Source organism: Colletotrichum truncatum (genome assembly GCF_014235925.2).
Source record: "Colletotrichum truncatum strain CMES1059 chromosome Unknown Contig_0004, whole genome shotgun sequence".
Lineage (NCBI taxonomy): Eukaryota > Fungi > Ascomycota > Sordariomycetes > Glomerellales > Glomerellaceae > Colletotrichum > Colletotrichum truncatum.
The window spans coordinates 2,817,876-2,830,037 of record NW_027222401.1 but is presented as its reverse complement, the minus strand read 5'-3'; the positions used below and the strand labels follow the sequence as shown (position 1 = coordinate 2,830,037).

The 12,162-nt window shown below is 53.7% G+C and overlaps 4 protein-coding genes across 4 annotated transcripts; 2 read left to right on the top strand and 2 right to left on the bottom strand.

Annotated features, from left to right (window-relative positions):
- Positions 1 to 472: 472 nt before the first annotated feature.
- On the bottom strand, positions 473 to 3,617 carry CTRU02_207535 (woronin body major protein; the record flags this gene model as incomplete). The annotated part of the gene is made up of 4 exons (XM_070204912.1): positions 473 to 1,077; positions 1,234 to 1,589; positions 2,151 to 2,566; positions 3,582 to 3,617. 4 exons carry the CDS (start codon positions 3,615 to 3,617, stop codon positions 473 to 475), a joined length of 1,413 nt encoding a protein of 470 aa, XP_070061445.1.
- A 1,095-nt stretch (positions 3,618 to 4,712) lies between these two features.
- On the top strand, positions 4,713 to 5,033 carry CTRU02_207534 (uncharacterized protein; the record flags this gene model as incomplete). The annotated part of the gene is made up of 1 exon (XM_036719083.1): positions 4,713 to 5,033. One exon carries the CDS (start codon positions 4,713 to 4,715, stop codon positions 5,031 to 5,033), a length of 321 nt encoding a protein of 106 aa, XP_036588790.1.
- Positions 5,034 to 6,665: 1,632 nt separating this feature from the next.
- CTRU02_207533 (DUF814 domain-containing protein) lies at positions 6,666 to 9,930 on the top strand (the record flags this gene model as incomplete). Its single annotated transcript, XM_036719084.1, has 2 exons — positions 6,666 to 7,013; positions 7,075 to 9,930. 2 exons carry the CDS (start codon positions 6,666 to 6,668, stop codon positions 9,928 to 9,930), a joined length of 3,204 nt encoding a protein of 1,067 aa, XP_036588791.1.
- Positions 9,931 to 10,196: 266 nt separating this feature from the next.
- On the bottom strand, positions 10,197 to 11,078 carry CTRU02_207532 (nudix domain protein; the record flags this gene model as incomplete). Its single annotated transcript, XM_036719085.1, has 1 exon — positions 10,197 to 11,078. One exon carries the CDS (start codon positions 11,076 to 11,078, stop codon positions 10,197 to 10,199), a length of 882 nt encoding a protein of 293 aa, XP_036588792.1.
- Positions 11,079 to 12,162: the final 1,084 nt, after the last annotated feature.

The window sequence follows — 12,162 nt, the reverse complement described above, 5'->3', positions numbered from 1 at the left end:
GTTTGAAGTTGATGATGGATGACCTGACTGTTAGTCCAACCTGAACAGGAATGAAATTAGTGTTGAATCATGTTAGACACTTCATGTAGCCAAACGCCTGTGCCCATAACACAAAGTCCTGTGCGCAACCAGCTGACTGACGTCCCCGTTAAGCAAAGCAGTAGGCTGCACGGGTGTGGCGTTGGGTTCGGCGAAATGCCCAACTTGGTGGCGCTACAAGAGCCACACTAGACACAACATCACTTCAGAGTCGACTTTTCGACATCACATCACAAGGACATTGACGTATGGATGGATAACAGATCATATACAGAGCTACCTTATCTACGTAAAAGACTAACTCCGTTGATCCTTTATCCGCGAGATTTTTGTCCAATTTCGACTTCACATTTCTCCATTACATTGATTCATCTGTAGTTCGTACATGTTGCTAGATCCCAATAAATCCAAGACATAACAAAACACGACACGCTTACAGACGAGAGCCGTGGATAACCTTGACGTCGACGGCGAGCTCGCGGCCGTTGTCGTTCAGGACGAGAGCGCGGACGCTGCCACGGCCAGACTCGAAGGCGTTGGTCAGACGGCTCCAGAGGTTGGACTGGTCAATGACAGGCAGGCCCTGCTTGACGTCACCGGTCTCGGTCATGGCGGTGATGTGGCCATCAGCGAGGTCGAGGACGCGGTACTGCTTGAAGACGGGGCCAAGCATGGTCTGGACGACGACGCTGGGGGCGGGGTTGGAGATGAAGGAAGACTCCTCATGAAGCTGCTTGGTGAAGAGGTCGACACCGAGGTAGCGGTACTGGCCGGTGGCGGCGGAGGTGGAGATCTTGATGACCTGGCAGGGACGGCCCTGGAGCATCAAGAAGTCGCCGAGGCGGATGTGGTGGCAGGGGATGGTGACGGTGTTGGGGAGGTGAGAGCTGCCAGAGGCGGCACCGGAGGAGCGGCGGGGGGCAGAGGAGCGGTGCTCACGGATCTCAGTGATCTCGTAGCTGTCGGCGCGGCCTTTATGAGGGTGAGCAATCTTGTCAGCCAGCTTGTGGAGGCCGTGGCGGAAAGAGTGATAGTGGCCTGGTGCGAACAACACCTCAGTCTCGGTCCATAGAGTGGGGGAGAGAGCACGCCGCACAACCGAAACACACACGTAAAGCCAAGTAAACAATCAACAGGGGGCCAACCGAGCTTGGGGGTGTAAGCTCAGATGGGAGGGGATGCTTTTTGACTTACCATCCTCGTCGTAGTAACCCATCTTGGACTTGTGCTTGGGGGGAGAAACGTGAGAAGGTTCAACGGTTTCTTCGGTGACCTTAATGGTCTCCTTGTACTGCTGAGGGCGGGGGCGCTCAGAGCGGGCGTCGACGGTGTATTCGTCGACGTGGGAGTGAGAGTGGTGAGAGTGGTGGGAGTGAGCAGGGAAGGGACGCTGCTCGACGGTGACCTCTTCGCGGTGGTAGATAGGCTGGACGCGTTGACGGTACTGGCGTTCGATTGTATCAATCGGGTTTACCAGGTGCTCGTGATGACGGGTGTCGACTTGAACACGAGTGTCGTGGAACTCTTGAGTTTGGAACTGGGGAACAGGGCTGGAGAGAAGGAAAGGAAAGAGAGGTCAGTTGAATGTTTTGATGGGATGGATGAGGATATGGGGGGGGGAGGAAGCTTGATGGGGAAGCTTTTTTTGCTCCAGTGAACATGTTTGGGGTGTGACATGTTGTTACTTGGCCAACTAGGGACTAGGGGGGCCGGGAGGAGGCGCCCAGGGTCCATGGCTGGCGGTTCGTAATGGGCAAGGAGGAGGGAAATTTGGCAAAATACCGGGGCCTGCGCTGAGGCGATTCCGCGGCTGGGGACAGGGAAGGGGTGGTCGGGAAAGGCAGAGAGAGCCAGGGGTGGTGGGGGGGAGGGTGGTGAGGCGGTGACGCGGGTGGGTTTTGTGTATTGTTGTTGTTTTGGGGGGGGGGGGGGGGGGGGGGGGTGTCTGGAAAGAAGAGGATGGAATAATGGCCATGCCATTGATGCCCCTCCTCTTTCCTCCGAGGCACCCAGACAACATGAGGGAATCGAGGATTGGGGTAGAGAACAAAAAACAAGAGGATATGACTCTAGACAGAGAAATCCCGAGACAAAAGAAAGAATAGACGTACCGGAAGTCCTCGTGGTTGTGGTGGTGGTGGTGGTGGTGGGACTCTTGCTGGACACTGGGACCGGGACGGTGGTGGTGGTAATGTTCTTCGATACGGACCTCTTCTTCAAAGCGCTGGTCTTTCCTGGGAGGAAGTTGTTCGGCAGTGGCAGTGAACGAAGAAGAGTATTGACCTTCCCGTCCGGGCTTCTCTGGCTTTTGAGGAAGCTTGATCTCAAGCTCCTGATGAGTTTCGGTGACTGTCTGGGTCTGGGTTTGTGTCTCGCTCTCCTTGTAGGTGGAGGGGAAGACGCTGAAGGGGACGGGGATACGAGCTTCAAAATCCAGATTGGCGGCCTTGAGGGCGCAGAGAGGAGCTTCTTCTAAGCGTTCCTGAGAGTAGGAAGGCAAAGAAGAGTATCCTCTTGCTTTGTTTTCCTAAAAAACAAAGGAGAAGGGGAAAGAGGGAAGAAGCCGGTCGTTGAAGTGACACGCGCTTCTTTTGCTATTTCTCTTCTGCTTTGGAATTGGAGGAACAGAGAAACCTGCGAGGCAAGCTTTGGGCAGAAAGATGGCTTGAAGCTTTGGTGATGGATGGGGAGAGAGGGAAGAAGGAGGGAGAAGAGGGTCAGGCAAGATGTGCGATGCGGATTGGGTTTTGAAGACGGGGGGCTGGGGGAGAGATGGTTGGACGGAGCAGTGAGTGAGATGCAGAAACTGAAGGCTGTGAGGTTGCCGGGGCAAGGGGGTGTATCTTCTGGGATGTCTCGACAAACAGGGAGCGATCTTGGGAGTGTGTATGTGTGTGTGTGTGAGTGTACGAGGCAGTACCGTACCGGTGTCGTAGTACTGGTGGATGTGGGACGGACTACACACTGAATTCGTTTGGTGTGGATGGTCGGAATGGATGGCGTGTGTGTGTGGATTTGGGATTGGCTTGCCTGTGTCTTGACTGCTGAAAATAAGAAGATGGATATCAATATGTGAGAGGAGATTTTGGGCTGAGAGTATCGTCTGTGTGAGTGTCAGGGCCACAGGTACGAGATTGAGCACAGATGGCCGGCCTTTCCTGCCGTGGTCAAGCTGGTTCAATGGCGCATGTGTTGGGGGAAATGTTTACATTGGCTCCCGTTACTTGCAGCAGTGGATATTCCATTGTTTATTCCAGCTTGAACAGGATTAGTCCGGGACAGACTAAGTGGAGACTGGCCGGGGTCGAGCTCTGTACTGCTGCAGCTTGAAGCTCTGACGCCCTGGCACGCCTTGGAATATCTCTGGGTAAGAGCAAAAATGAGCGCCTTGCTTCTGAGGTCTCCAAAGCTCTTTCCCCGACCTTGAAGGTCTCTCCGTGTCTCCCAAGTCAGGTACCCTTCTCGGGAAAGGCAGGTACGGGATCCCGTCCTCATTTCAATGTGACCATTCAGGTACGTACCAGATGCACCTTCCGTCTCACCTTGCTTGTCGTTTGCTGATCCTCGCCATTGCTCATTGTCAGTGACTTCCTTCTGGTCGGCCCTCACATCTCATTCTCTCTTACCAGCAGCTGCCTTTTCCCTTACGGCGCCTAAAGCCATTGGCAGCCCAACAACTGCGATACAAGACCAATTGGCTCAATGGATCATAGTCATGCAATTGCCGACCTTTGAGTCAGCTTTGCAGCAGCCTTTCTGCAAGATGGCGCTGCCAACTCAACACCTTAGGTCGAGCTAGAGCTTCCACAGAGCTGGCCTCAAAAAAAAAAAAAAAAAAAAAAAAGAAGGGAACGAGTCGCGCCGCCCTGTACGTCAATAACGCCGTCAGGAATCAGCACCAATTCGCTTCTCCCCGCTGCTCACGCAAGCTCCGACAGTGGGTCGTCTAGCATTGATTGCCCTGGCGAACTGCTGAAATCCGACCAATTCACCATCTTGGTTCTCGCTTGTGTCTGGGTCCTTCCCTACACCAAAGATTGCAGGCTTTCCCGTTCATCAGCAACTGAATTACCCCAACCTCCCGTGGCCGGGCTGGCCCTGATGGCAAATCGAGCGATGCAGAAGCAGAGAAACTGGGACCTTGGACCAAAATAGGGGCCCCCCGGATTCTCGCGGCGAGACTGGGCCAGAACCAGAACCTACAAATTTCCAGGTCCACAGCCTGCCGCCTCGCCGATGGGCCATTGGGATGCCGTGATGGGCGCCACAAGCTTAGCTTCCGCCAATCAGTGACCGTGTCACTTATGCTCGGCCATGAGGCCAGATGAGAGACACGATGACAGACGCTAAGACAAGAGGCCGCGGTCCAATGTCTCCAGCTGCAACGTTCAGCGCTGCATCTGCACCCTGACCTATCCGGCCTGGTCGCTGCCCATCACATCGGGCAGTTTGTTTTGACACACTCACTACAACAAAACAATGGACGGGGTGGCTGGGTACGAAGATCATCGTTTCGCCTATGGCCCAAATTGCCCGCTATCGACTGTCTGCATGGCTTGAATTGCCTGACCGCGCCAAACTGGGCACTCCATTGGTCAGCCCGCACAGCTACCCCAACCACCTCCAGCTTCATCCGGCCCTCGACCCTCTTTTTTTCAGGCCGGCGGCTGCTGATGAGGCCTGCTGAAAATCAGCAGTTAGTATTTTTCCCCTACCAATACGGAGTTGGAATACTGGGCCGTCAGCATCGTGGAATCCATCCATTGGACTGTCGGTCTGCAACCACCGTACAACTTATGCAAGTCGGCGGTCACACATGCCAAACGAGGCTGGCTGGCAACTTTGCTTTTTCCAGGGAGACGTGGCCCAGCGCGCAACCCAAGGCCAGCCCAAGATGTTTGGCCTTCGGGACCCCCGCTGCTGCACCACCCGAGTGGGGGCTTATCAACAAACCATGGATGGAGGCTGACCGTCGGCTTCCCCATTTCCCCTGAATCAAACCGAATGGTCCAGAGTGTCTTCATCGTCGCAGGACTGTCCTCGCCCTTGTCTGGGGAGGCTGGAGTTGTTGATAACCAGTTGATCACCCTGTCCTCGTCGATTCCCATCGACCTTGATTTACTTTGAAGGTTTTCCGCCACGGCACAGGACCAGACGAACTTTTTCGGGACGCACGGGTACTCCCTTGACATATCCATGGTTGCCCTGACGACAGAAATAGTCCCGGCTCCCGCTCTAGCCGCATGGGGAAGCCACCTCTTCGGCACTGAGCCATCTGCGCCGAGAAGAAGTATCTACCAGAAGCGCTGAAAGTTGCGGGATTACAGTCTGTTGTTGAATCACATGAAGACTGCTTCCCATCCTCAAATTTCCACTGATTGGTGTTGTCAGTCCAACGAGCAAGTTCGCGGCATTCACACAAGAAATTCTTGACAAGAACAGGGACTTCATTTGACAAGGATCCCATCGCGCAAACCCTCTGGTTAAGATGAAACCCGATTGGAAGGCAACTGAAGTCGAAAAAAAACTCTACAGACATTTACGATATTGATTGCAGACACAGGTGCCGGGGTTGTCGTCACTATCGAATAATAACAGTTGGACTTACAAGAAGTTGTATGGCGGTTGCTGCCAGCAGCTAGTGACTTGACAGTACCTGGGCAAGTTGCACCTGCACTTGGTAGCTATCTCCAAATAGCTTCGCAGCCCACCGGCACGTCAATCAATAGGAAACCGATACATCCCATCCGAAGGTGCCCGCGGACACCTCGGCGTTCCATAACGGCCGAGTTACAATATGAGAGAACTTGCAATAAGGCATTCGGTCTCAGCGGTTGGTTTTTGAGGCTCGCCCATAGGTTGCAAGTGGCCGAATATGCAGCCCAGGCGGCACGAGGTTTTCAGACAATGGACTCTTCGTACTGGGCTTGAGAAAGTTGTGATGCATCTTAAGCTTTTAATCGTGGCCCTAGCCTTTCGTAAACTGTTGCCCTGAGATGCGCATTCCGATGGAATGTTGTTGCGTTGGGGCCTCATGATGACAAAGAAAACTCCAACATGATGAAGGCGAACCGTCGCCGCTGCCACCCGCTAAATTAGTTAGACATTTGAGTACGCCAGGCCGCGGGCCGCTCGAGGCTACGTTTTTTCGTCGTTATTCCTCCTTTGTTCGCTGAGCTGTCAACTGTCACCAGCTTGTCAAGCTCCAACGTACAATGACATTGACAGCTTGGACGATGGCGTGGAGCTCGATCTGCGTCATCGACCCAATCATCAAGACAAAGCTACAGGCTGTTGCTGATGGGTTTATAAGATAACAACGACCTTTGTAAAGTTTTTGATATAAACTCTGCTGTTCAAATAGACTGAACTGAATTACCAAACAAACTTCAAAATCCATCTCTTCAACAATAACCCGCTTCAATGAGAACAGACGACAGTGGCACGTGACGTCATCGTGGCGCTCCACATCTCAGCCACAGCTGCCCCGCGATTATTCATTCACCTCACAGAATCTGCCCCTCAATGACTCTGTTGGCACACATCTACACCGAAAGCTCTCACGAAACACCTGGCGCCAAACTGCCATATCCTCTACAAGACTGCTATCAGCCACCATCGCAGTCATGAAACAAAGATTTTCCTCCATAGACGTCAAAGTCATCGCTCACGAGCTTCAGGAGAATCTTGTGACCTTGCGACTGGCCAACGTGTACGACCTCTCTTCCAAGATTCTGCTTCTCAAGTTTGCGAAGCCCGACAACAAGAAACAGCTCATCATCGACTCGGGATTTCGATGCCATCTTACAGATTTTACGCGCACGACAGCTGCGGCCCCCTCGGCCTTCGTCACAAGGCTGCGCAAGTTCCTTAAGACGAGGAGATTGACCCAGGTCTCACAGATCGGAACTGACAGAATCCTCGAGTTCCAGTTTAGTGACGGCCAGTACCGCTTGTTTCTCGAATTCTTTGCTGTGAGTGTACTCCGCCGTAGAAAAACCGACGTTGGCATGACTGACAAATCACCTCGCGCAGAGCGGAAACGTCATTTTGACCGACGCCGACCTCAAGATTATCACACTGCTGCGAAACGTTCCCGAAGGCGAAGGTCAGGAGCCACAAAGGGTCGGACTGACATACTCGCTTGAGAATCGACAAAACTTTAATGGCGTTCCACCTCTGACAAAAGAGAGAATACGAGATGCGCTCAAGGCCTCGGTGGAGAAGAGCGCAGCGGCAGCCGCGGCGGGCAAGAAGAACAAGGCGAAGCCGGGAGACGAGTTGAGGAGAAGTCTTGCGACCACGATCACGGAACTGCCCCCTATCCTGGTGGATCATTCTTTCAAGACTACGGGTTTCGACGGCAACAAGAAGCCCGCTGAAATCCTGGAAAACGAGACCTTGTTGGACGGCCTTTTAACAGCTTTGACAGAGGCACGAAGCATTGTCCAGGACGCTACAAGTTCTGCCAATGCCAAAGGCTACATTTTTGCAAAGTACAGGAATCAGGAACAGGAGTCATCAACACAGGAAGGGGAGGAAACGAAGCGTTCGAATCTGCTATACGAAGATTTCCACCCTTTCTTGCCTAACAAATATGCAAATGATTCTTCGATCAAGGTCCTCGAATTCGACACTTTCAACAAGACAGTAGATGAGTTCTTCTCGTCGCTGGAGGGCCAGAAGCTTGAGTCGAGACTCTCCGAACGAGAGGCAGCAGCAAAGAAGAAGCTCGATGCAGCCAGAACGGACCAGGCAAAGCGTATTGAAGGCCTGCAGGAGGCCCAGTCGCTCAATGTGCAGAAAGCCACGGCTATCGAGACCAACGTTGAGCGTGTCCAAGAAGCTATGGATGCTGTCAATGGTCTCCTTCAGCAGGGCATGGACTGGGTCGACATCAGCAAACTAATTGAGCGAGAGCAGAAGCGCAATAATCCTGTCGCCGAGATTATTAAACTGCCTCTTAACCTTGCGGACAACATGGTCACTCTGTTGCTTGGCGAAAACGAAGATATCGAAGATGATGACTCGAACTATGAGACCGACTCAGACGCGTCGGACAGCGAGGATGAAAATTCCGACAACAAGCAGAAGACAACTAAGAGCTTGGAGGTGGATGTCAACATTGGATTATCACCTTGGGCCAACGCAAGAGAGTACTATGAGCAGAAGCGGAGTGCAGCTAAGAAGGAGGAAAAAACCGTTCAGCAGTCGCAGGTTGCCCTGAAGAACGCCGAGCAAAAGATCCAAGCCGAGTTGAAGAAGGGCTTGAAGCAAGAGAAGGCGGTACTGCATCTTACTCGCAAGCAGATCTGGTTTGAGAAGTTTATTTGGTTTATTTCATCCGACGGATACCTTGTTCTTGGTGGCAAGGACGCTCAACAGAACGAAATGCTGTATAAGCGTTACCTTCGTAAGGGCGATGTCTATGTTCATGCGGACATGCATGGCGCCGCCACGGTCATTATTAAGAACACACCAAGTGACCCTGACGCGCCAATTCCACCTTCAACATTGGCGCAGGCTGGTACGCTTGCTGTCTGCAGCTCGAGCGCATGGGACTCCAAGGCTGGCATGGGTGCCTGGTGGGTGAAGGCCGACCAGGTGTCCAAGTCCGCACCGACAGGAGAGTATCTCCCCACCGGAAGCTTCATGGTCCGTGGCCAGAAGAACTTCTTGCCTCCTGCCCAACTGTTGTTGGGCATTGGTATCATGTTTAAGATCAGCGAGGAAAGCAAGGCAAGGCATGTGAAGCACAGACTGTACGACGGTTTTGCTACCCCGGCCTCGGCATCAGACAGCGCCGCTCAGGGTTCTGGAGCGGACGCCGCCCAAACTAAGGATGATGAGGTGGACGACGCTTCTGATATCGGCTCTGACGACGATCAAGAGGACGAGAAGCCTCGAGACAATCCTCTTCAGAGCCTTGGGCAACACGGGCAAGACGAATCTGAGGAAAAGCTCGCATCCGAGGAGCCGCCAACCGATGAGGTGGAGAAGCTCAAACTCAACGAAGACAAGGCTGACGAAGCGGATGAAACCTCTGCAAACGAACCTGCGAAATCATCTGAAGAAGAGAAAGAGGAGGAAGAGGAAGAGGGAGAGGAAGAAGATGCCACTGGAACTTCTACGCCCGCGGAGCCTGGTGCTGTTCCCAGCTCCCAAGCCAGCACCGCAGCTACCGACAAGCAGCGACCTGCCAAACGAGGCCAAAAGGGCAAGGCAAAGAAGATTGCGGCCAAGTACAAGTACCAAGATGAAGAGGACAGAGAAGCGGCCGAGGCGTTGTACGGCTCTGCGCGCGGCAAGCAAAGAGCTGAAGCCGAGGCGCAAAACAAGGCACAGAGAGAAGCGGAACTAGCAGCTCAGAAAGAGCGTCGTAGAGCACAGCACCAGCGCCAGCAGAAGGAGATTGCCGAGCACGAAGAGATTCGCCGGCTGATGAACGAGGAGGGTGTCGAGGTGCTTGACGCCGAAGAGATGGGCAAGATGACGCTGCTGGACAACCTCGTTGGCACGCCTCTCCCTGGAGATGAGATTCTGGAGGCCATTCCCGTCTGCGCGCCTTGGAATGCCATGGGCAAGTTCAAGTACAAGGCCAAGCTCCAGCCGGGTGCGGTGAAGAAGGGCAAGGCGGTCAAGGAAGTGTTTGAGAAGTGGAAGGGAGACTCTTCGAAGAAGGGTGCCATTGATGAGCGAGCTCAGGATAAGGAGAGGATGTGGCCTCGGGAGGTTGAGCTGATTAAGGCGCTCAAGGCCGAGGAGGCTTTCAACTGCGTTCCTGTGGGCAAGGTCAGGGTGATGATGGCTGGCGGTACGGGAGGTGCTGCCGGAGCCAAGGGCCAGCAGGGGAAGGGAGGTCGCGGTGGAAAGGGTTCCAAGAAGAAGTGAGAGCTGGTCTGTGAAGACATTGAATACGGGTAGTACGCCAGGCACAGCCCTGGTCCGTTTGAATGTTACAAGCCCCGTTTAAATGATACATGTCACCCCATTCGAACCACCCGTGTGACCAAGAGCATGCTTATCACTAACAAACCAATGAATCTCAGTAATACCGTGAAAGAATAGAAGCTGAAGTAACGGGAACCATATATGTATTACACGTTAGAACGACTCCAACTCGAATCTTCAAAACTTATGCTATTCACACACGGCACCTAAAGCTTCTTGGCCATCTCCAACGCCTTCAAGAGATCCCTCTTCTGATGTTCCGAAGTCCACTTGAACTTGACATCGCCAGCCCGATCCGCACGCACCTCCTCCTCCGTAGCCCAGACGAACGCATCGTGCTCCTCGGGGTCGATCAGCACCTTTGGCTCGCCGTCCTCCCCGTTCGCCTCGACCTCCACAAGATACGTAAACTTGCGCCACGCGTCGCGGCCCTTGGCGGCCTCGGGCGATCTCTCTTCCGCGCCGCCGCCTCCCGCCGCCGCCGTAGTTTCAACCCCGGCATCGGACGGTTCGCCTGCAATACCGACGCCGCCTCCGGGGAGAGCTAACGCCTGATCGCCGGGGACAGCGGGGGCGTCGACGCTGGGGCCGAAACCGGACCACTTGTAACTGCCCACGAGACCTTTAACCCTGGCGGCGCGCAGGCCCGTTTCCTCCCACAGCTCGCGCATCGAGGACGCGACGAGGTTGCCGTCCACGGACTCGGCGGCGCCGCCGGGTACCTCCCAGCAGTGCGGAAGCGCCTTTTCTTTGGCAGAGCGCTGGAGGACCAGGATCCGGTGCGGCGTCGACGAGAGGTTGAGGACCGCCGCGCCGACGGCCAGGCGGTGGGTGACCAGGTCGCGCGGGTCCGTTGTGGCGGAGGGGTTGAGGGGGTGGTAGGGGACTAGGTATGGGTTCAGGGCGGACGAGGTGGTGTATGATAAAGGGGGGTTCGGGGGCGGCGGAGGCATGTTTGATTTGCGTGGGATTGGAGTTGTGGTGAATGCGCGGTAGTGGTGGTGGTGGTGGTGGTGTTGGTGGTAGTTTGGACGGGTGGTGAGAGAGAGGAGGAAGGGGGTTAACGAGCGGCGTGTTGATGGATTCATTTTTTTTGTAGATTGCTGGTGCCTGAACCTCCGTCTTTTCCTTTCCGCCTTCAGTAGGTGGTTGTGTGTCTCAGTCGGATTGGTGGGTGCAGCAGCCGTTTGCTGGTTGCCTGCTTTAGCTTTGTTTTGTAATGTTTATGGTGTCAGATTCGGGGGATTGGGGCCGACTGTTATGGCGGAAGCGGGAGTTGCCGATGCCGGGGACGGGACGGATTTCGGACACCGGTGCGGAGATGGTTTCGGTGGGTTTCGTGACGTAGGGGAGGTTGATGTAGGATTGTGCCACTGTCTTTTTTTCTTTTTTCCTTCGGTTACAGTACTTGGTCCACTGTTATGGTCTGATCTGCAGTTGGAACTTGGCCCGGGATGTGGGAATGCATTCCCGCTATTTATAGTCCCGTTATTGGTACGGCAGGCTCTAATATAGATATTCTACAAAAACCCAGAAGCTTCATGATACTTTTCCTCAGGTGTTTTTACTACGATGTGAACAACATCCTCCATTTATTGGCTAAGCATACATATCTCAAGTTGTCTGTACTCAACAGAAGAGGCACAACAACGAGGTAACAGAGTTGACTTGCAACTAACAAGAGTCTTGAGGTGCTAGTATCTTAGGCAGACACGTTGATAGAATTGTTGCATCCAGAAAAAAGAAAAAAAATGATTGATGAAGAGTCTTGGGTGGTTTGTGCTTCCATGACTAAACAAGTAGTCGCCATCTTGTGCTGCCACTACTTAGACCATCCAACTTCGCATCCTCTTCAACCAAACCCCGACTTCGGCTTGGTTCGCAGTCATCATGCTCCCACCTAAACCGGCATGGCCATTCGTATGGACTCGACATCGCTTAAAACTCCTCAGAAACCCAAATCAGCCGAGAACTAGTCGACGCTAAATCCCAAAGTGGTAGTGAGCGAGCTCGGTCGTCTAGACTAAGAACGAAAGCTAGCTTAGCACGTAGAAAAAGCAAAAACACGTCCCAGCTAGATGGAAACCCCGCCGAAGAAATCCACAACTGTCTTTGTCTAGACTGACATACTCGGCAGTTTGTTGGTCTCGGCCTCGCTCGCTTGGGGTTGTT